The following is a 25,500-nucleotide window of genomic DNA, read 5'->3' as shown; positions in this document are numbered from 1 at the left end:
AGATTGAGAAATGCCAGTAACTCTAACAGCATGCACCTAAAGAGCATTTCCAGTGACATTTAGATTTATTTTACACTTTAAGTGTTAAACATAAAAAAAAGAATCACATTCTATAGAAGAAATGATGGTAAAACTCTAGTAACTGAAGTGGGAGTCAAAGATAACTAAAATCCTTTAGCCTTTTTCATTGTACTTTCTTTGCCCAGTGACTGGAAGAATTGGTCAAGTTTCTCTCTTAAGAAGTAATGCATCTCTGATGTTATATGATTCTCCACTGCATTTTATCTCTTGAAAATAAATATCGTGTTGGAAGCATCGTTCATTTACTAGGGGTTATGACTATCATAATCAGGATGAACATGACATCAGTAGGACTGTTGTGAGTTACCCCCCAGGATGATACACGTCAGACTGTCAAAGCTCACAGTAGTTTGTGCTATGTGATTTACTGCCCCATGCCTAGTGCTCCAAGAAAACTGTCCTCTTTTTAGCTCCTTTTCTATTTTCAATATCAGCTTCATTCCACTTCAACGCCTGTTTTTAAAACATTGTTTATTCTTTTCCTTTGTTCTGATTCCTTTCTCTATGGCTTTCAGTCTTAAATAAAATGCTTTTGAGATTAACAGTCTCTTTTCCTGCTACAAAACATAAAATTCTTAGACAGGTTTTTGCACTAGGGAGAAATGTAGGATTAAGTGCCCTACAATTTGGATTTACAAAATGAAAGAGTAAATGAACAGCCAATGATATCTGAATTAGAAACCTCTGAAAACAAGGCATAGCACAAGCAGAGAAATTTTCAGAGTATCTCAGAGAAAAAGCATTTATCTATATGCTTGAGTCACTTGTCCATTCCACAGCCAGAATTAGTCATCACGTTTACTTGACATTTCTGAGGAACTGGGGGAATCTACAAGGATCGGTCATCATTAAAGTGAAAACAAATTGCTCTATTCAAAGGGCTATTTTAGCTAATCAAAAGTATGCACTATGATGTTTTGTTATACCTCTTTCTCAAATAAAATGCAAATTTGGATTGGAAAAAAAATTGACAAAATATTCGCTCTTAAGTGGTCCCTGGAAATTTACCTTCTAGAGTGCCTACATGTAGGTTTAGATGAAATTTTGTTATTCAAACTCCAGTGCTGGTTTAATCAATTTTTTTATCCTTAAGATTAAGCTATGCTGTTTGTAAATGCATTTAAAATTGTATTTCTAGAAACCATTGATTAGTAGTAGTCTGGTTTATAATTTAGTAAGTCACATCTAACATATTTTTACCCATTAATATATTATTATCTATGAACTGTAGTATATTAATGTATTGGTCCTGGGACAGTCCTCTTGAATACCTCTGTGTGGACTTAGGTAAAGGCATGTATCTTGTCAGGCCTCTCATCCACAGCATGCAGTGCTGCATTTGTATCACTCACCCAATGTAGTTGTCAAGGAATATTACCTAAAATTGCTGCTATTCCATAATCTCATCAAGAGTAAACTTATTTATGAAGGATTGCCTGAAATATATGAAACCCATCTATTCCTCTGGATCAGAGAGCACAAAATGAAATGGCTTCAGGGGTCAGATGCACAAATAAATGAACCAAGTGGTCTGGTGTAATTAATGGGGGGAGGAGGGATGAGCACTATGGTTAACTGGTGAGGTGCATTCGTGCTTAGGAGCACATTCTTCCCCTTCTGGGAGACATTGTACAGTCTAAACACACTCATTCCCATGCCTGAATTTGGCTTGAAGCCTGCCTGTCTTTACTTTCTGCCTCTAGATCATTGAGTATCTGTCTTGGATTAAGTTAGTGCTTCAGAGCACTACCTGGACTCTTTTTTTTGTATCCCCTTACAACCGATCTTACTGCATTTGCACTTGACACTATAGTTTTAGGAAATTTTTAGCTGAAAATAAAAGAATATGTCTTATTCTTTGTCATATCCTACTTAATCAATAGCCTCTTTCTATACAGTAGTGAGTTTTGCTGTTTAACAGAGCTGCTTTTATTGTCTAGGTATGGCAGATAGAGATCAAATCATAATCCACACTTCTTCTCAATCCTGTGCTTAATGGGCTCCCTTGGTTTTGTTTCGGAAGTACAAATAGTGGAAATCTCCCACCTACCTCCTGCTGGAGTCTTCGTAGTGCTCTGTGCCACACAGGGTGGCTTCTCTACCCTTCCAGGCATGTGGTAGGGATGCATCTGCTAGTTCTCTTGGGTCGGGGTTGACCATGAGAGTTCTGGCTAATGATTTGGAGCAGAAGTGAATGAGCTGTGCCACTTCTAGCCTGGAACATTGATTACTAAATGTAAGACCCACCAGTGCTCTGGTTTTCCTCTACTGCTGTGTCACAAGTGAGGGTGACACTGACAACCCACTCAGAATCACCATTCAACTCAAAGTGGACATGTAGTAAGACAGAAAAACAAAACCCTTGTTGTTTCGAGCCACTGAAATTCTGGGTTTCTTTTTTTTTTTTCCTTTTTGTCTTTTTTCGTGACCGGCAACGGATCGCAACTCGCAACCCTCGGTGTTGCTCCCGCACCTCGCTCAGCCAGTGAGCGGCCGGTCTGTATGTGGGATCTGAACCCTCGGCGGGTGAAATTCTGGGTTTCTTAACTGTAGTATATCCTAACTTGAATCCTCCTTATGATCACTCCCTCACAGTGCTGGGAGGGTAGATTTAAAGAAAGCCATGTTTAGGCAAGCTGCCTCAACATGACCACTTCCCTGGATGAGGTGGCTTGATTCCCTCCTTAATAACCAAGGTGACTGATAGTGATAAAACCCAAAAATATATATATATATTTTTTTTCCTATTTAGGATATAAGAAGCAGGCTTTCTCTATTTTCTAATGATAATTGTAAAGTAGAAAACGTGCATAATGATCATGAAAAAAAAACAATAACATGATTAAGAAGTCAACAGAACATATGATGCTTCTATTTCTTTCCTTAAACTATAAAACATATATATTTTTTTTTAGAATAAAAAGGCCAAGCCCTTGCAGTGACCTAGCTCTGGGTACTCAGTAATAATTTAGATCAAATTTATCAAGTTGATCTCTTCCTAGATCACTAATGGCAAGGAAGTAATGGTGTACTGACTCCTAGATCACAAAAAAAAAAATTTGCTATATTTCATATTGTTGGGGGACTTTCATTGTATTTCAAAGGATAAAATGTTTCTTTGAATTAAATAGTTTAGCTCCTCCCAAGCAACTATTTCGTTTTTTACCTGGTAAATACAGTATCCATGTCTCCTTTCTTACATTTTCTGCTATGAAGTTGATTATCAGATTTTAGGGTCAAAACTAGCAACTATGGAGGACCTTACAGTGTTTTGTGTTTTGTGTACTGACTTTACTCTGAACTATTGGTTAAAGAGGCTGGAATCTTAAGATACAGAGAGGAATTCCAACTTACAAGGTCCACAGTTGTTAATTTGTAGTGGTAGCTTAAATAGAATGAGCCTCATATCTAGATGATATGGAATAGTAGTTATAAGTTTATGGGCTCTGAAGCCAGATTAGTTAAATTCATATGCTAGCTTTGCAATTTGGTAGCTATGTGACCAGGAGCAAGTTACGTCACTGCACCTCAGTTTCCTCATCTTGAAAACGGGGATAGTTGTCTCTGTGGTCATGAAGACAAAAAGTGTTAATATGTGGACACTATTAAGAACATTTCCTGGCATGTTAGTTGTGATAATTATTTCTCTAATATTAAATAGACAATGATTACATCAGTCCACATGCTTCAATCGATTCAATATTAACTGAGAGCCTTTAGTTATCATAAGCAGTGTTCTAGGTACTCAAAACATAAAAATGCGTAAGACCCGGCCCTTGTTTTAGCTTATGGGATATGATAGTCTAAAAGGAGAAAAATAAATGGATAATATCAGTAGAGTTGGACAAAGTTAATTATAGGATGAGTTATTTAGTATTTGCTATCAATACATATTTTATTAAAATATTAGTACAGACATTTCACGTTCAAATCCTCATAGACATACCAATTTTTGCTTTCCTCTAACCCAAATTCTTGGAAAATAGAAAGCACTTAAGGACAGTGGGATAGAGGAATTAACTGAGGGTGGGACATTCAAGTGGTACTATCCAGCAGTCACCTTACAGGAACTGCCCACAAATAAATATCACAGTTGTCGCGAATGATCAGAGAAAAGGATTCTATGAGAAAAGTAGAGGTGGGACAATGAGAAGCATTATTTTGGTCTGGGCATTTGAGAAAGGCTTCCCTGAAGAAGTGGCTTTTAAGCTGAGACCTGGATGATAAACAGTAGGTACCCCAAAATAGGAATGTTTCAGACAAAAGCAAAATCGAAAAAAAAAAAAAAAAAATAGTCAGTATAAAGCTGCTGAGGCAGGATAGAGCTTGTCAATTGCTTTCAGTTTCCAAAAAGTAAAACAAGGAAAGGGTAGCTAGAACATAAATAAACAAGGAAGTGGCATAAGATGGTAATTCTCACGTCCTCAGAGAGTCTTCACTGACCAATTCCATTTAACACAGTCCCTTCACCTAGACCTTCTCTATCCCCCCGCCCTCCTGTATTTTCTTTACAGCACTTCTCTTAAATTGTTTATTTATGTGTTTGTTTTTTATTGTATGTTTTCCTAACTTGAACCTAAGCTCCACCAATAATGGATCTTGTCTGTCTTACCCATCTCTGACAATAGAAACAGAACCTGGGTGCATCATTGCTATTCAATAAATGTTGAATAAAACACAAAAACAGTGAAGAAATGCTGTGGTGAAAGAAGTCAGCTGGGGCCTAACCTTGGAGGGCTTTATACACCCTAAAACAGATTTTGGACTTTACATTAATGGAAAGCAGATGATAAGTTAAAGTTGAAGCCAATGTGATTAAATTTGCACTTAAAAATAATCACTGATTGTTGTGTCAAGAGTAAATCTTAGGGACTGGGGAACAGATTATTGTGACTTAGATCAATGTGATGGCAGTAGGAAAGGACAGAAATTGATAAATTTGAGAAATGGCAAGAAAGTATAATTAACAGAGCTTGCTCTTTGATTGATGTGAGAGAGTGAGAGGACTCCTAGATTTGGGGGTGAACAACTGTAAACAGAGTGGAGCTTTTTAATGAGGAGAAAGATGGAGTTGTGTTTGCTATTTTGGGGGGAGAAGTCTGATATAGATTCATAACTCCTTTTTTGTCAGATGAAATTTGAGGTGCATGAAAAACCAGAGGATGCTGTCAAATAAGAACCTGGCTAGGGAAGGATTTTCTCAGGAAGTAGAGGTTTGGGGGTCATGAGCACCTAGGAGGAATTGAATCCATGGGAATAGATAAGGTCAATTAGTGAGAGGTGTTGGAGTCAGAATAGAAAAGGGCCCAGGCCATATCCCTAAGGAACTCAGAAAGAGCAAGAAGAGGTGGGGTGGAGCAAAATGAGGGAAATCTGGTGAACGCAGGTCACGGAAGCTGTGGGAAAAGCTTACTTTGAGATGAAAGCAGGATAGCTTGGGAGTGGTTTCCAGGACAAAGGTCTCCTGACCAGTGCATCTAATTAGTAAGCCTTCAGGTTTTATTTCCTAACACTCTGGTGTTCAAGGAGTAATACTGAGGAGAAATTGTTCCTTAAAATAGTTAGGGTTCCAGCTGCACAGCAGTCTTCGGGACTGCTGACAAGGTGACCCAAAGGAATGCACTGGATTGTAATAACACTACCCCAAAGGACAGCAGGCAGGAAGAGATAGAAAGAAGACAATAATTCTGAATGACATTGTGAGTGTGTTGTGAATGTGCTGGAGTAAGAACTGCTGTCTTCATTTTAAAGTTACTATCCCTGGAGTTCCAAACTTCCCAGGTCCTGTGTTTGCTGTATTTGGAGGGGCAGCCAGGGTAGAGGAGGAGAGAAAGAGTTGAAATTGGTGAAGGGGGTCAGGAAAGAGGATGGGAAAAGTTGGCCTTTAAGGATCAATGCTCAAGAGCTTTTCACAATGAGCAGAACCCTGGCAGGCACAAACGATGTTTCCATATTCCATATGCATGCTGTCACTGAAAACACTCATTGAATTAATTTGGAAATTATATTTCTGATTTCATCTCTTTGGTTCATGCCATTACAGATGCAGGATGTTAAAGAATGCACACATACTCTGTGAGTCATATTCTTTCAGGAATGATGTGGCTTGAAACAGCATCTTTGAAAGCTGTATTGTGTCTTCCAGGACTGTATGTATTTGGAGGCAGCCAGAAATTTCTGGCAGAATTACAGAATTTATGAGACTTAAATCTATACTCTACAAACAGATGGACACTCAACACAGCACTGGAATAAAATGGGGGTGCACTACTCTTTCCCCAGTAGAGAACATTCTGACCAGCATAAGTCACAGTTAAAATACAGGAGGAAATGCCTTTATCCCTTGTTGAAATGCTTCATATGTAAGTTGATACCATTGCACAAGTCAGAAAATGGACTCTTATTAAAAGGAAATCAATCCAATCCAAGCTATTAACAGAGCATTGCTCTAGAAAGTGAATGTCCATATGAATCAGCTGCAATTTACTCTTATCCCTGTATTTTTTAATTAATTAATTTAGTTTATTACTATTATTATTTCTTTCTTGGAAGCTGGCTGGAATGTGGATCCAAACTCTTGACCTTGGTGTTATCAACACCATGCTCTAACTAACCGATCTAACCAGCCAGCTCTCTTCCCCCTGTGTTTTAACATTTGATACCTTCATTCACCTGTCCAGTCAGTCAGCAAATATGTGTACATGTGCTCCATTTGTGTTGCTATAACAGAATACTTGAAACTGGGTAATTATGAAGAACAGAGGTTTATTTGGCTTGTGATTCTGGGGCAGCTGCATCTGGCATTGGCCTCAGGCTGCTTCTACTCATGGTGGAAAGTGGCAGACAGCCAGCGGGTACAAGCAGATCACATGGTAACAGGAAGCAAGAGAGAGAGAGGAGGTGCCAGGGTCTTTTAAGCAACCACTTCTCACAGGAACCAACAGAGCGAGAACTCACTCATTACCCCTCCTCCGCCAGGGACAGCATTAATCCATTCATAAGGGATCTGCCCGCATGACTCACACAGCTTCAAACACTGACACATTGGGGATCAAATTTCTGCCTGAGTTTTGGGGGGACAACACATCCAAACTCTATCATGGGCCAAACATTGTTGTAGTAGTAAACAAAACTACTGCCCTTAAAGAGTTCACAATCTAAACAGAAAGAATAAGAAATGAGTGCTTGCAATGCAACATGTTGAAATAACACAGTAAATAAGCACAGATGCCAAGGGATTCTGAACCAGACTTGGGCAAAATCTAGTCTGAGACCTGAAGGGGCCAGCTGGGAAAGGTGGGAGAGAGTTTTTCTTATTTTGGTCAAAATTCCCACAGAATGACACTTGATTAAAATAAATATTACACTGAGTATTATGGATGAAGAAAAAAAATACAGAAGATACAAAAAGCATAAAAATAGTGAAGTTTCCAAAATGTAGGGTGTTGATCCTTAAGATAACCATATACTGGGCCTAAAGAAGCAATACATTTTTGCTAACCTAGCCTGGCTTTCTGCTCACCTAGATCCATATCTTCCTGGGGGAAGGAATATTTATTTCTATCATAGGAAAGCAGCCTTCTAGGTAATTGCTCATTTTCAAGGAAAGACTGGAAAACATCTTACCTCTCATAAATATAAATATCTCTTATCTTTATTTCTAATTCTTGGTAAATGAGATGACTTTCCACATCTAATTGTTTATATTAAGACATGCAACAAAATTATCTTGTGCTCACTCCACAAAAGGTTATGTTTTGCTGACAATGCTTGCATGGCATAGCATCTTACCTCTGGAATACAAACACACATTAATATACACAGATACAATAAGAGGAGCACTAATACTCAAAGGAAATTTCCAACCTTGAGCAATTAACATATGCAGAGATATTTGTTCAACTACAATCTCAAATCACTGCCCCGTTAACCAGAGAGAAGTATGAAAGTGTTTTCTTAGAAGTTACTGAATTATGCCCTCCAAAGGACTTAGGCCTATATGAATCTGTTTCCAGAAAATATGGGACCAGCTCTTCTTTCTACTCTTCTCATCCTTTCCTGTATCTTTGCTTTGTGTTCCTTATCTATTTTTTAAGAATTTGTCTGTTTTTTCCCATTATTTTCCTTATCCCTCTCTTACCTTCCCTGCTTTTGAGGTGAGGAGAGACAGCAAGGCCTGAGGGGCTATAGCTGAGGAGGTGGTCAGGATCAAAGAGGATAGATGGGGCTGGACGAACCAGGGTCGAGAATGCAGCCAACATGTCAGGTCCTACTGAGCAAGGTAAATGGATAGTTAGGACCAAGGCTGGTGAGGCTTTCAGAGATGGGACTAGGACCAAGGAGGTAGCTGGGGCCAGTGGAACTCAGGCTGAGAAGGTGGTCAGCAGAATTGAAATATTAGTTACATACAGGGTGAATGATCAAATACACATTGAGGATAATAGGAGCCAAGTTTCTCCCTTTTACAGAAAAGTGTTGTATAGGAAGGGAAAAGCCTAGAGTAAACCCCGAGGTGTTGGGTTAGAATTAGAGATACCAGTGTGCATTTAAGTTTGATGGATGGATGGATAGCTGGTAGATAGATGGATAGGTAGTTTGGTAGATAGATAAATAGATAGAGATGTTATGTTTGTGTATATTTATATGTATGTGATTTCTAGCTCTGTCTGCTGAGAGGGCCCGGGAGCAGAGGCACTCAGGAAGCAATGACCACACCCAGCACCCAGATCTTGGTTTCTAAAGCCATTTCATCACAGAAGAAGCATTCACAGAAGAAGAGAAAAGCTTAATTCAAAGACTGGAATAGCAAAAGTACAAGATGAACCTGGAATATCTTGTGCCAGAAAGTGAGGAAATGCTCAAATAATGAAGTCTTGTCAAAAGGATATATATATATATGCTAATGTCTAGGAGCTCCTACTGGCCCCTATCTGGCGCAATCTGGGATAACATGAGCATCAAAGTAAAAAACGATGTTAACGTATTATATCATTGAACAAAATAGTTACCTATAAATCTGTAATGATATACATAAACAAATGAGTAAACAGATAGATGCTGGAGACAGAAACTTTCCTTACATAACAATGCTAACTAATAAAGGTAGACAAATTATGAAATTAGAAAATCACCATTTAGTAACCATCATTGTAATAATTGATTCAGGCAAAACTTATCAATGAAGGCTAAATCTAGTGTGTGAAAGTTTAAAGAGTAATGTAGTATTTACATAGTTTCAAAATGTCCAGATATGGAAGAATTAGTAACTTTATAACAGAGAAACCTAGCAGACATCATCTAACCAATGATCAACATTTTCTGCCTCCTGATACATTGTGAAGACTAGGACATCACTGGTGAGGAATTCCTATTAAAAATCCATAATTGGAATCTAAAATGAGGAAACATCAGGTAAACATTAAGTGAAAGACGTGCTAGAAAATAAGTGACCTGCACTCATCAAAAATACCAATGTTATAAAAAGTAGGGAAAGACTGAGCAAATGTTCCACACTAAAGAGACATACAAACAAAAGGCAACACAGGATCTTAGATTAAATCCTAGGCTAGGAGAAAAAAAGTGTGTGTGTGTGTGTGTGTGTGTGTGTGTGTGTGTGTGTGTGTGTGTGTGTTTATAAAAATGGTCCTTATTGGGACATTTGGTAAAACGGAATGGGTTTTTAGGATGAGGTGGTAGGATTTTACCAAGATTAAATCCGTGATTTTGTTGAGTGTATGGTATCATGTCTGCACATTACACTCAAATAGTTTGGGGGGGTGGGGGGAGCAGGGAAGAATATGTATATATATAAAATAAATGTGGTCAAAAATTAACAACTGGGGGACATGGAGTTCTTTTTACTATTCTTATAACATGTCAAAATACGTAGCAAATATCCATCTATTGCTCTTTTATAAATGCATTGAGAGAAAACAATCTTAACACAATTAATAAATAAGATTGTAAATTTTTTTAAAAAATCAAAGTAGAAAATTTTTAAATAAAAACATGGATCTAAAAAGTCAACAGTATTATCTACATATCAGTCTTACTTCATAATTTTCTAACATTATACTGTTCTGAAGGTAAAATTATATTTCATCTTATTTTTTCTTTCATCATATATTTGGGCTAGAGCCTAATTTGAAAAAACAAATTAACGAAATATAACAAGTTTTAAAATATGACTAATACATAAAATTTGTAAAAATTAATTTTTGAAAAATATTATAAAGACAAAAATTGTTGTCATTTTCTATATTTTTTCAAACTAATATATAAGTGATATAATTTAGAATCAGGAAAATTCAGTTTTGCACTCAAAGAAAGTAACAATATAATTCACTCACTCTCTCTTTTTCTCTTGGCTAGGTTTCATATGTCAAAGCTATTGACATTTGGATGGCAGTATGCCTCCTTTTTGTGTTTTCAGCACTTCTGGAGTATGCAGCTGTAAATTTTGTATCAAGACAACACAAAGAACTGCTGAGATTTCAACGAAAGAGGAAGAATAAGGTAAGTGATTAAATGTATTGGTTTTGATGGGATATTAATTTTCTCTGGAAGGTGAATTTATTGTATTTAACAGAAATGTATGGAGAGAATATTGGAACTGGGGACTAAATGATGTGATAACTCTTTGGCTTTGTCCAATTGAAACTTAAAGTGTCAAAAGTAGCTTCAGGGAGAAAATGGTGACACATAGCTATACTTTAAACAGCATATCTAGTGACTGAAGAGCTTTATCAACTTCTTTCTAAAGTATTACCTGGAACAACACTGTTTTTTGCTTCCATTAACAAAATATATTCTTTCTTACTTTCAGTGTTAGGGTGTTTCTAGTGGTTTTACTTGACGTAAGTCAAATATAATCATTAAAATTGTTCTGTTTGCTGAGCTAATTTCTTTAGATGTTTCTATCAAAAACTACTTATTATCATGATGCTAATAAGTTAATAAAATGATGCGATCTCAATTTTATGCATATTTTCATATTCTTAAGACATTTCTTCTGAAACCCAATGAAAACACAGAAGAGTGCTGTTGTTGACTTGCTATCATCTGATAAAAGATAAGCCCAGAAGAAAACTTATTAGAACATTATGAGGAGACCAGAGGAAGTTGCAGAAGTAACCTCCTAATTGGATTTGGATGCCTGGAATAGGGCTGTTCCCCTTTTTGCAAGACCTGTAATGGCATCTCCCTTTCCCAAGCACGTACTTTTGACCAACTCCCTTTCCTTTTCTGTAAGGGACGGTTTCTACTGACAACAAATCTATTAATGTGAATGTGCCAACTGACATTTTAAAAGCAAATGGATTTTTAAAGTAATAGAGTAATGTCAAAGGTATATATAAATGTGGCTAGGATCCAATATACCAGAATATTTAAGTCAAAACATAAATCTGAAGATAATAGAATGATTTATATAGTGTGTATTTTCAAGGATTATTAAAAGTTTTAATTTTTTAAGGATTCCTTATGGTTTCTGAATTGTGGATGCAATTTATATGTTTATTAAACTTTTTTTAAAAGCACTAAGTTTTGATCTCTTGGTGCTTGAGTCTACTTAGTATTAATCATATTCTAAAGCAATAACTTATTCAAGCATTTCTAATTGGCTCTCCAAAAATCATTACTGCTCCAGTAAACACCCAATTAATTGCAATATGGAAGGAACATCAGCACTGGGAGATCTGAGTATGCATTAGAAAGAAAACAATGCCAGAGCTTCATTTGGTTAAATTTTATGAAGATAAAAGCCTATCATTTGTATATTGAAATGCATTGTTATGGGGAGATTAACTTTTCTTTATCTTCTTCCCCCACCTCACTCTGGTCTACTGGTCTACCTCTATTCTCTCATGCTTCCTCATTCACCCTTTACCTCTCTTTCCTCCCCTTCTCATTCTTTCTCTACCGCCTGCTTGCCTCTCCTTTCTGTCAATGATACCTGGCACTGGCTGAAACACCATAGCAGGACAAATGCTGTGTCACAGGGGCAAAGCTCCTGTCCTTCTCTCCTATTAGTGACTGATAAAGACAATCTTCCTTTCTGTTATCATTAATCAGAAGTAAAGCAATACTCATTCTTCCTATCATTATGATTTGCTTTTTCATTTTTATTTTCCATTTCCTTACCCTCTTCATTCAATTTAGAATGTATCAACCACGTGTTGTAAATACTAGAAATGAGAAGTATTATGTATATGGTACCCAAATGGGGAAAGCCTGAGTGCTCAGGAATATTACACATCCACCACACATCCAACAATTACAGTATCCAGTGGATAAATAGACTACAAGTTTACATGCTCAATTCTGGTTCTTTGTTTTAAAAATTATTCTTACCACAGTGTCTCTTTACACAGTTTTACCACATGTAAGAGTGAGTTAAAAATATTTGATGCCCCTTACTCTTCAGTTCATAGAAAGATAAAAAGATTAATTTTTCCAGTGAGAGGCACACTGGAAAAATGTAGAAATGCAAAAACAGTAAGTCGTATTATTTTCTAATTACTACTTGAAATATTCAGGGAGCAAATGTTATTAAATGTGATTAAGATCTAATGCGGGGGGAGTCAGTTATTTTTAATTCATACTTTGTGGTAGATACCTTGCATATATGAAAATATAAAAAATGGTATGTGTGATTAAAATCAATTGAGTAATTATATTTAATCATATATGACTTGATTCTCTGGTTTCTCAATCCTTCTTGGTCCACTTTACCTTCCCACAGACAGAAGCTTTTGCACTGGAGAAGTTTTACCGTTTCTCAGACACGGTAAATTGACTTTCTTAACTCTAAGTAGAGGAATGTGGTCATCAGTAAAAAGCAGACAGCATATTCTGCACCAAGGCAGTGTTTGGTGGGGAAACACAGCCCCTTTCACATTTGAAGATGGGCAAACACTACTCTTCTTCAGCTGAAAAAGATTTTCTAAGAATTCCACTCTTTTCCTTCAATCAGTAAAAAGATAGTTAAATATGATCCTTCATGTTATTAACAAAGCTGTTTGGCTGGTCAAAATAATTTTTAAATATAAAGAGAAACATACACTTTTTGTAATAATCTCTATAGAAGAAACAATCATATACTCAGACAAAATCAGTTCCAAAATAAGTGGGAAATTTATTTATTCAAACACATTCTAAAAGCAGCTGCACAAAGAGACCCCAAAATAAGTAAGTAATAAATAAATAAATAAATATTTAAAAATTTTTTAAAAAAATATATATATAGTGCTTTGTGTTGTCTATGTACCATTAGAATTCATTCTTAATGTTAAAATATGTTGAGATTATTTATAGCAAATGAAAAATTTGGTTTTGAGAGCAGCAACCTTTGAAATGTTTAAATAAAAAGAGATTATAAGGACACATGTCCAAGCATAATTGGTAAATATTTAGAAAGGTAACCTACAGTACAGATTCTAACAATATGTGGTTTGACATGGGGGCCCATAATATACCATGCAATAATTCAAGCCAAAAATTTAGCCTGGAAAATCATAACAAATAATCCAGGTAAATAAACTAAAATTTCTGGGGTAAACTGTTCTTAAAAGTAGCTCCCCAGATGATTCTACTGTACACTACAATTAAGAATCCTTGCAGGAGACAAAATGTTAAATGAATATGGCAGTAATATCAACTTCACAGCAGATTGTCTAGTATCTGCTCCAGTATCTGTATCTGTCTAGTCTATCAGTATCTCCAGTATCTAGTATCTGTCTAGTATCAGACCCAGTATCATTTAAAAGTACTTACAAAGTTCTCTTATAATATATAATCACTCAACTATTTTCCTTTGCTACTAAAATGACATGTTATTTCCCAGTATTTCGCTTCTCTCTGTGTCTTTCATCCTTGAAAAATAATTTCAAATAATCTGTTTGCCTTTACTTGATTATATTAACTGTGAATTTTTAATTGACTGAAATTTGCATAAGCAGATGTAGTGTTTACAATATATATTCATATATATAAATACATACATTCATGCATATATTAGACTACATAGTTGAGAATATATACATAATCTCTCTTTAGAAGACAAACATAATTATATCTCCAGTAACTAAACAGTTAATGTTTGCAGAAACTATAGAATAAAACATATATATATTCTATTACATATTGCTTTACAGAGAACTCTGATGAAAAATTAGGCTTACTTCATAAACAGTTTATTATTTTTTAAAAAGAAAACATATGTTAATGCAAATATATTCATTAGAAAATACACACATCCTATTTATTTTTTAAATATCCTAATTTGCATTGAGCAAATTCAGAGGTAGTTATTTTGACTCTTTGATAACTGTTTCCGTCAAACTAACCATGCTCTGGGCTGACCAAATTATTCAAAAACTATGTATTTTAAAAACTATGTATTTTGCTTAGAAACAGACTGAGCAATCTAAATCTTTAAATCAGCATAATCAAAATGTGTCTAAATGTTGACCGTATGCACTTCATTTTCATGAGTGCTGGTTTACATGAATTTTCCTCAGTGTTCTAATTTGGCAGAATAGACAAAATAAATAAAAGAACCTCATTAGAGAAGGTATATCGCAACAGGAGACCTTACATCCATGTAAATATTATTGCTATGAACCAAGTTTTAACTTGGTTCAGCATTGGCTTAGGCATTGTATATAATCTTTTATACTTTTTCTTCTATTAAGGTACCAGAGAATCCTTTGTCTGTTGTGAAAGAATACAAGTTTGCTCCTGTATTCAAATTTCCCCACCCCACACTGTCATAGCCTGCTACGTGCTGTTTACCTGCTGCACCCTGTCACGGATGCTATCTCCAGTGCTGTGTATGTGTGGGCATATGCATGATATGAAAGCATTTTGGTTAGAAGTTGCTATTCCCATGTATGATATTATTACTTTAGTCCTGGAGGCTTATCAATACATGCCGAAATATTTCTGAACATGTTATTTTGAAAGATATGGATGAAATGCGATTGCTGTAATGCATTTCATGTGGCTTCCATATTGCATAGTAATGATGCAATGGTTTGCTGAGGGAAAACACATTTGCATAGCAATCTCGCACCTCTGTCTTCCTACTTATTAATGTTTTTAAAATTATTATTTATGTATGCAAATGAAATAAGAATGAACCATTAGTTTTAGATTTAAGAAATCATGAGCAAACTTATGTTTTGCTAGGCATGATGGTTATGTTTTCTTAATAAAGATATCATTGACTGCATTTTGACTATCTGTACTCAAACTTTTAATTATATTTATGTATTTAGATGCTGTCTTTAAAAATAACTCAAGATAATTTCTAAAAAGAGGATCTTGAGTGTTATAACAACATAGAAATGATAAATGTTTAGGTGATAGATATGCTAACTATTCTGATTAGATCATTATCCAATATGTTCATGTACTGAAACAACAAACTGTACTGCATAAACACATATAATGAAAAAAATAAATTAAAAAAACTTATAAGGGTAACAAATACTTGATTTTTCTGTACATTTAATAAGCTTATAGCCTTAGGATAAATACAAATATGCATGTATGATATTTTGGTTGAAATGATGAGGTTCCACTGTTGAAAGCAATATGGCATCTATGTAAACTAAATTATTTAATAATCTTTCCATTCTAGGTCAGTTTATGCTACACTCTAGAGCTTAAGATATTTTTCAATAGATAAAATATTTCTTACAAATTTATTTCATTAGTACCTTAGGAAAAGTAGTTTCTTAATCATTTCAATTTGAACAAAATTCTATTTCAATGACTCTGATATCAGGGGTTAAGATTTCATCATCTCAAGTAAAACAAAAATTGTAAGAGACTTTAATTATTCTCTGCAAAAAAATATTTACAGCTTATATTAAAAACAGCTATTTTTAAAAGATATATACCCTCTTAAATATCTATTCAAGACAATAATATTCAATAAAGTAATATAATTTCTACTTAATATAAATTATATGCATCATTGTGACTTCAATTTCAAAGTTAACTAAAATAGAAATGCTGCTTTCTTACATATGCTGTCTATTGTAATATCTTATGTCACCTCATAATTATGAATTGGCACTGAAAGAATCTAACATATTATGTTAGAAATAGATAAATAGATATTTAAAATAAATTATTCCATTGATTTCGCATCTGTTCCTCAAAATATTTGTATTAAATTTTCATGATATTTCATCTAAAACAGTCATCTTTTAAACTTACATTTTACCATTTTTAAACCTCTAAACAATTTCTCTATCTAGGTTTAATATGCCAAGCACAAATTTGGCTAATTCATAGCTAATTCAGATGTCATCTATAATAAATGCAAGGTTCTCCTTGTGCTAGATTCCAAAGAATTTTATATTAACAATTGACTTGCACCTATACAGTATTTTTAAACTCTTCTATAATTGCCTTCTATTAAGCCTTCCACTTTTAAATGATATAGGAATGTATGTAGGTGTTTAAAACTGAACATTTTATTTTTGACTAATATTTTAGAAAAACAAGTTTTAATTCATTCACATCTTTCATCTGACCTCAGAATTTTCTAACAATAATGATATTTCCCAACAATTAAGCCATTGTTGTTTATTAGCAATTTATAAAAGTCCACACATTTTGAAATTATGTAAATAGAAAAAATGACAAGTCAGTTTTCCTTGCTCTGTTACCTTCTTTATTTGGCAATAAAGTTACAAAAATTATTGAATCAAAAATACCTTTGGAATCATCTACTTAACACTTTGATTGTATAAAGAACACCCCAAAGGTACTTAAAGGATGAAAGTAATGTATTTAATGCTGTTGTATCTTACAGCAATTCACATAATCAGCTCTTCACGCTGTCTTAGATGCTTAATGTTTTTTTACCCCTCAATGGCAAACTTTATGCCTTCACCACTCTCACACCCAAGTAAGTTTTTGTTTTGTTCTGGTTTTGGTCATTTTTGAGGACTAAGAACAGGACAGGAAATTAATTCTTATCTCACATGCATGTTATTATATTATGTTTGACAATAGAGAATGACTACATCTACCTTTCTATTTTCTGTCTATCTCTTATATTTCTAGTTGTAATATGCATTTTATATGAATCAATCTCCGACATAATTCTCCAAATAAGATGAAAAGACACTTAGAAGTTTCACAATATGGCATTGCTGCATAATTACCGAAATTTTTTCTCAGTTCTAAATTTAGTGGAAAAAACGGTCTTCCTATAGACAGAATTAAACAGTTACTAAGTGGCTTTTTACATTCTCGGTTACCTACTTCATCTCCTCTAACTTGCTTGAAACATAGTAAGAAATTAAACTATTTCTTTAATTTACTATTTTAATTGGCCATGTTATTTAGCCCATTTTTAGTTCATTCTATTTCCTCTTTATTATTACCTACAGTTCAAGTTGTAAAGTGCCTTAATTTTATGTCCATTAAATATTGAATAACATGTATTGTCTCTAAGTCAAAAGTTGTAGGTGCCTTTTTAACTCCTTGCTTTTTTGGCATGCAGTCCATTAAAATTTAAACTGAAGACATTTCCAGAAAATTGAATTATCTCAAAGAAATATTTGAGTACTAAATAGAATAAGTAATATCACTGCACATCTGAGCACACACAGACACATAATTTTATGACTGGGTTATTCAAAGCAGAGAAATTAGTTCTAATAATAATGACAAGCTGCTGGAAAAGATTCATCCATACTTAAAATTATTATATAGGTAGGTGCAGCCTTTAAAAATTTCCCAAGAATTTAGTCATAAAAAATTTCAAAAATCACTTGACCCTTCTGAGCCTAGGAGCCCTTGTTCTCTCTCATCCCTGATTGACTGGGAGGGCAGACTGGGCCCTGTTCAGGAGTCTGGTCATTGCCTCCCCAGAGAGCTGAGATACTATTTCTGAAAGAGCCCCAATATGACTCTACATGCCTCATCTCATGGGCACACCTAAAGTATTCATGCTGTTTCTTGGAGCATATTTTAAACACTAAAGACTCCTTGATTGCAGAAATTAGATTTGCAAGGGATCCTAGCAGCCATATAGCAAAGTCCATCTGTTGTAATAACAAGACAGTGAGGACAAGAGGGGTGAAGAGATTCTTTTAGTTTTGTGCTGTTGGTTAACTTTTCAGTGTAACAGTGCACATTGCAGGGCCAGCTGGGGAACCTGCAACTGGGTAGGCCTGTTTCACATAGTTTTTCGGTTCTAGTTTAATTACTGTGAATTTAAAACCTAATAGGAAAATGATTCAGGTTATTAGAATTTTTCTTTTGTATTGTGCTTTATGCAATTTCCATTATAATATAATTATTATAATCAAAATATTAATAAAATAGCAACAATTTGAGTACTTTATAGGATGTTTTATGTATTTTCTCTCACTCTAAAAATCCTGCTGGATAGTATAAAAATCTATCAAGAACAGGAAACCAAGAATCAGAGAGTTAAGTAACTAAATTAAGTTCATCTAGACTTCTGGTAATAAAGAATGAAGCCATGAAATTGCTTATTTATAATAAAATGTTTGCATTTTAAATTTCAACATTAAGTTTAGTCAGGGTCATATTTTACATTTCAATGTTAAGTTTGGTGATTAAGGTCATATTTTACATTTGGACCATCATATATTTGTAAGTATACAAAATACTTGGAAAGTATTTCTTACAGCACACACACATTTTTTATGATGCTAACACCCAATTTATTATCATTTTGTAGAGCACAAGTGCTCTTCAGTGCCTTGTTTTTTATTAACGTTGCCAGAAAACAAATATTTAAGCAAGACATTTTAAAAAGGAAAGTATTTTTATTGAAATAAAAAGTTTCTCTTTCTTTAGTTTCAAAATTAATAGGCAAGTCATTGGTGATATATTGTTAGTGAAATCATATTCCACATGCTTTTGAAAACAATAATGCACTAAATTAAATTAGATAACTTATAATCATCCAAAGTCCATTTCCTGAGATATGGCTAGGTCCTGTAACAGATTTTAAAATGAACAAAGATACACATCATAGAGATAGCCTTACTTGTATCCTTACCTTTAGTTGTGGTAACAAGACTTAAAAACAGGCATTATTTAAAAATAAAATAACAGCTCAGTACTAACACAAAAATCATTGCAGAATATTTTTTCTTAAACTACTGCTTGAACTGTAAGTTAGAAAGTGTTATAAAAATTCGGAAAATATGGGCCGGCCCGGTGGCGCACTGGATAAGTGCGCCGCTTGGGAAGTGCGGTGGCGCTCCCGTCCGAGGGTTCGGATCCCACATACAGACCGGTTCCCGCTCACTGGCTGAGTGAGGCGCAGGAGCGGCGCCGAGGGTTGCAATCCCGTTGCCGGTCCCCGGTCCGGTGCGGGCGCAACACTGAGGGTTGCGATCCGTTGCCGGACACGGAAAAAGATAAAAGACAAAAAAAAAAAAAAAAAAAATCGAAAAATATTACGTCATTCCCAATTCAAGCTAACTAGGCTGGCTGCATTGTGCCTCTTGGAAACCTCTGTTCTAAAACTTCAATGTGTGTTATAATCACCTAGAGAGCTTGTTGGAAATGCAGGTTCCTGGGCCAACCCGAATGCTAATGAGTAGAAATCTCTGCAATTGAGATTGAGAAAACTGCATTTTATCAATCCCTTCCAGTGATTCTGGACAGGTGTTATATGTGGACCACATTGTGACAAACACTGACATCCCAGACTTTCAACTCTTAACCACAGCACAGCCTTCAGGCCCCACTTAGAACTGGGCAAGGAAATCCTGACCTTCAAGTTAATCTTTTTTGTCTCAACTGTTTTAACTGATGGAGTAAATTTAGCAAGCTGTGGCAGTGCCTTTGTTTCCAATCCCCATTGGCATGATTGGATTTAACTTCTGAGATGAAAGGAACAGATCTAACAGGAATCTTTATGGGAGGCCGCTGCTGAAACTGCATCAGATTTCTGTCCTCCCAGCTGGTGATAATGCACCAGGAAATCTTTCGCAGGAATTCTGTCAGTTTTCCCTGCATTCTTTCTGTGTTTTAACAGCCACTTAAATGGAGCTAATAGATTTACCTCTGGCTGTGATCTTTCTTCTGAATAGCCCAGATTTTCTTCCCATCAGTGAAACCCAGCATGACAACTTCAAGAGTAAATGTGTCCATGCATCCATGTACTCTACTGCCTTCCCAAAAGGAGGGCCACATACCCAAGACACTTCTTTAACCATGGTGTCCACCAGAGTCTAGGTCAGAGAATGTGGTTTGGGTAGGCTCCTTTCTAATCACATATCTATCTTCTAAAGAGATGTTCCTTTTCCCAGTAGTGAGAGAAACAGTTTCTTTCCCTTCTCAGCATAGATTCACACTATCCCAGGCTTCACCTACTCCAAAAGAGTCATTGATATGACAACACTGCAGCAAGAGGGAGACTAGCATTGACACCAAACATTGCTTTTCATGCTATAGCATCCAAAAATATATTATTAGTCCCTAGGTTAATTAATGTAAGGATGCAGGAAAGCATGAATTGCCCAGATATCTGCCAGCACTTCTCAGCAAAGTGACCCAGCCTCTTTATACTATAATTGCTTTGTCCAATTTGGTAGCTACTAGTCACATGTGGCTACTGAGCACTAGAAATGGAGAGTCTGAAATGAGGTATGTTGTAAATGTAAAATACACACCAGATTTCAAGGACTTAGTATGAAACAAAGAATGTAAAATATCTCCTCAATTTTTACATTGAATAAATGTTAAAATAATATTTTGGACATACTAAGTTTAATATAAAAAATTAAAATTAATTTCATCTGTTTCGTTTAACTTGTTAAAATGTAGTAAATGTAAAATTTTAAATTACACACATGGCTCACATTATATTTTTATGTGACAGAGCTGCACTATAGTCCCTAGTTTCCAGCATCACTTACCTGAGGATGCAGAAGGATGACATCAAGACTAAGTGTAATGTCCTTCCAAGTCCCACCTGGGCTTTTGTTTTCATCTTGAGCACAGGTCATGAAGCTGCTTGCTTTGCTTGCTGTTTCTCTTTCCAAAAAGTGGTTTCAGTTTCACAAAGATAACTACAGTAATTAACAGGAAACAAGGAATTAATTATCTTGAGTCACTTTCCCCTCAGTTTTATCTCACTGATCATCCACCTGCCAATTCAACAGGGGATAAATCCGTGCCATTCATATTCCAATAGTAAGATTATATTCCAATCATTTTTTACAGAGTTTTGCTACCTCGGGCCCAGTGTGAGTCAGCATCACATTCTCCCCAGAACTGTCCCCCAGAACTTCTGGTCATAGTGAGTTTGAAAGGATCTGAAAGCCCGGTCAGCTTCTGTCACCACTGCTGAGATTTGAGGTTCAAATTGTTACTCAGTCTCTCCAGACACCAATACGCTTTAACCTAATATTACATTTACTCAGCCCTATAGTAGGACGTGAGGCAGGAAACACATCAGGCCTACAACGTTTTCATCGCATGGGAGACCGAGCAGTTTCTCAAGAGCACAGCTGCTTTTGCCCCTCACCCACAGGGGACATGTCGGTACAGCTGCCATGGATAAAAGTTAAGGTGATATGATCACCTTGACACAGAGAAGTCACAGCCTTTGTTTAGAACCAAATCTGTATACCATCAGGTCACATGGGCCAAAGGTCTTCAGGCCAAAGCACAACTCCCCCAGTGCAGGTGCAGCTCTTCACAGTAAATGAGGCTGACTTCAATTCCTTACTTAGCTTAACTCTATTATTTTCAAGGAAATGAAGCTATAGGAATCAGGAGTCATTTTCAGCAGTCCCAGGTCTAATGTTATCTCTTTACTCACAGTCAGGTGGAAAGGTACAAGTGAAAAAAATTTAGTTGTCTACTAAATATGTTAATTTTAAATGAATTATCTGTCCTTCAAGATGAGCAGCTGGGGTCTCTAAATGTTTTAAAATAAGTTCTTCAGAACATATGGTTAGAAAGGTAGTCAATGAATTCTGCTTTAATATTTTTCAGAAACCTGAAATCTTAGCACTTTGGTAATGAATTTCCCAATTGCTTTGATGTGTCAGCACCTCATTGTAAATGCTCATTGAGAAGTTATCTTTTGTCCTATTTTGAGATAATTGTTTTTAACACGTGGATATATATAGTTTTAAGGACTACTTTATATTTCAAAATTCAGCTGATTTGCACACAAAATAGTACAAATTACCCGGTGACCTATGTTATCCTTCTGGAATGCAAACATCATTGTGGTTTACTAAATCATATGGATGCTACTTTAGCACTTACATAAGAACGGTTTAATACCTAGTATATCCATTTTTTTAAGATATAAAAAATTTCAAAGCAAACAATAAGTTCACCTTGAGATTTTCATGGAAAACAAAGAAATGGCAGTTTATTTAGAAAGTGCTTATTACAGAGTACTGAAAAATCGATTTCCAGTTTTCACAAGATTACAAGAGTAGTCAGAGGTAATTTGAATTGTCAGCTTTTCTTTCAGACTTGTTTCCTCAAAATTCAGTTTCTTACTATTTCTTTCAGTTGAAATATTATACAATAATTATATGCTTTTATTTTTCAGGAGGAATTACCTTACTTTCATAATTCCCAAAAAACTATTTTATATACTCATATTACTGCATCAATTTTGTTCATCTTCTTATTTTTAGAATCCATAATAATTTATATTTTTTACTTTCATATTTTATAATATACTGTTCATTGAGCAGATAATTTCACAGACCCAAAATAATTTTCATGAGTTTAAAAAAATAATTCTTTTTATGTTTTATATTACTATGAAAAAGTACTGTCAGTGAGGGAAAGATAACATCTTTATAATATGTCTTAATTATTATCTTTTAAACTTTTAATTTCAGAAGCAAAATAACATTTATTCATTGGTAGCCATCAACAGTTACATTCTAATAAATAACTGATAGTAAATTATTCATTATAATAATAATGAATATATAATGAATAATATATAACAAATAAATATAAATTTTATTATAAATTATTAAACACCATATTTCTCTATCATTTCATTTATCATATATTTATTAAATAATATATTCTTTAAATTTTGGTTTCTCTTTATTTACATACATAGAAAATTCTCTTCAATTTGCCACATTAAAAAGTACTGATACTTTTTAGAAGAACATAATAAGGTATAAATAATAACTTTATAATAAGTTTATTTCTTGAACATTAAAATAAACTTCTGGAAAATTTTATTCATAACTACAATCAAACCAATGTACCTGAAAAAGTAATTGGATATAAAGCAGAATATATGACTATTTTATAGGTCTATTAAAAGTGTTAGTGTAAAACAGAAAAGTAGCACAAAATGAGAATAACAAAAACCAGGCAGTGTTACTGAGCCAGACTGTATTTTCCAAGGAAGCAACTTAGGATTTTAGAAAACAAGCGTTAAAAGGTTTACCTTCATGCAAAAGAAAAATTCAGTCAATGATCCTGGTATTTTCCACTTTGACATCACATATTTGTCCATTTAGACACACAATGTAAAGAAAATCTGGTATATGAACATATATAATGCAATATCCCAAAAGCTTTTTTTCTTGGTCTCCATATTTAGATATTCTAGAGATATATAGACGATATCAGAATATTTACTTTTTTTCATTAAAAGATATCTTTTGAGAGTTTCATATTTATTAATGGGCACATCTATATGATGCAGCAGGATAAATAAATAAAACTTCAATGGGAATAGAAGCAATTCATCTTTATATGCTTCTTTATAGGCTTTCTTGGTGTTAATGTAAACATTTATCATGATAAACCTTAGGTTATGCTTTTGAAATGCCTGTTCTACATGCTCTATTCCATTACTAAAGAATTTTCTTACATTTTTCTTTGGCAGGATGATGAGGTAAGGGAAAGCCGATTCAGCTTCACAGCCTATGGGATGGGACCGTGTCTGCAAGCAAAAGACGGTGTGACTCCAAAGGGCCCAAACCATCCTGTCCAGGTAATGCCAAAAAGCCCTGATGAAATGAGGAAAGTCTTTATCGACCGGGCCAAGAAGATTGACACCATCTCTCGAGCTTGCTTCCCATTAGCCTTTTTGATTTTTAATATTTTCTACTGGGTTATCTATAAAATTCTTAGGCACGAGGATATTCATCAGCAACAAGACTGAGTCTCTGGGGGCATGAAGCACAAACAGTCAATTCAGAAGAAAGTCTCTTTGCCATAGGTGTGTGAGTATGTGTGCATATGTGTGTGTGTGGTATACAAATGATGACCATTGCATTAAAACAGCATCTGGGAAAGGGTTGTATTGTGGTTTGCTATGCAAAGTCATGACACACATTAAGATTCATTTAATGGATATAGAATATATATAATGAGGATTCTATTTCATATTAATTCAAGATGACTTGTTTTTTCACAGTAAATCGCATAAGTGGAAACTTTACTGCCAATGTGTTTGTATGTTATATAATATCACATAATAGTAAACATGAAAATTATTTTGGAATTTCTTAATTCTTAATTCAATGATTTAAAATTTTACAAAAGCAAAATTTGCACGTTAAATTTTATGAAAGAAAAAGGGGAAATGATGAAGATAATAAAAATCAATAGCTTGAGATTTAAAACTATTTTCTTATGTTGTAGTTACAAAATAGAAAAACAGTTAATTCATTGGAAAATCATTCATATAAATAGAGGATTGTATAAATAAACTCTATAGAGCCAACATATGTAATAACAAAATTTTCCTATTAAAAGATTTAAATAAAAGTATTGTTTAGAATAGTAAGCTTAATTGTTTAGAATACTAAATTTCTCTTTGTGAAAATTTAAAATGAAAGGCTTAAGTGATCATATTATATATAAAATCTACTTTTCTTAAACTTTATATCTCTAGGAATGAAGGTGGAAATACTGAAAATATCATTATTGTTTTTAAATAAGTGTTATATGTATGTATTTTTAATTATTGCCAAACACTGAAAAATTCAGGCCAGCACCCTTGTTTTTGTTAAATTTTTAATAGCTGCTTAATTGTGTCTGAACTTGATTGTGCTTGTTTTGATATAATTGAATAAAGTTCAGTAAGATTTTTATACTTTAGTTTAGAATTCAATGGGATTAAAGTATTTATATTTTAACAAAAATGAATTCAATGAAAACAAAAATGGATTTATGAAAGATTTTTTTAATAAGGACAGTTTTCCCATCAAAGTTATATGGGTTCAAACTCCTGTCTCCAAATATAAGAAGGGAGGTTTTAATTCTAAATGATAAGTCATCCCTATAAAGTGAGAATTGTTTTTATATTTTTGAATTAATTTCAAAATATAAAACATTCACAAGATGTGAACAATTTTAAATGAAATTTTTAAATGTATGATAGAATTCTTGGTTAAATTG

At 34.4% G+C, this 25,500-nt stretch overlaps 1 protein-coding gene across 2 annotated transcripts in view; it reads left to right on the top strand.

Annotated features, from left to right (window-relative positions):
• The window catches only part of GLRA3 (glycine receptor, alpha 3), a 165,523-nt gene extending 141,165 nt beyond the window's left edge, over positions 1 to 24,358 (top strand). The window contains exons 8-10 of one of the 2 annotated variants that reach the window (XM_008566334.1): positions 10,453 to 10,596; positions 12,824 to 12,868; positions 23,981 to 24,358. In XM_008566334.1, coding sequence (XP_008564556.1) covers positions 10,453 to 10,596; positions 12,824 to 12,868; positions 23,981 to 24,259 — 468 coding nt within the window. In that variant the 3' untranslated portion in view covers positions 24,260 to 24,358. The remainder of the gene's footprint in view (positions 1 to 10,452; positions 10,597 to 12,823; positions 12,869 to 23,980) is intronic. The other variant, XM_008566335.1, reaches the window with a different exon arrangement.
• The last annotated feature ends 1,142 nt before the right edge of the window (positions 24,359 to 25,500 follow it).

Source organism: Galeopterus variegatus, unplaced genomic scaffold, assembly GCF_000696425.1.
Source record: "Galeopterus variegatus unplaced genomic scaffold, G_variegatus-3.0.2 Scaffold235, whole genome shotgun sequence".
NCBI classification, from domain to species: Eukaryota; Metazoa; Chordata; class Mammalia; order Dermoptera; family Cynocephalidae; genus Galeopterus; species Galeopterus variegatus.
The sequence above is the reverse complement of the archived record's forward strand: the minus strand, read 5'-3'. Positions and strand labels throughout refer to the sequence as shown.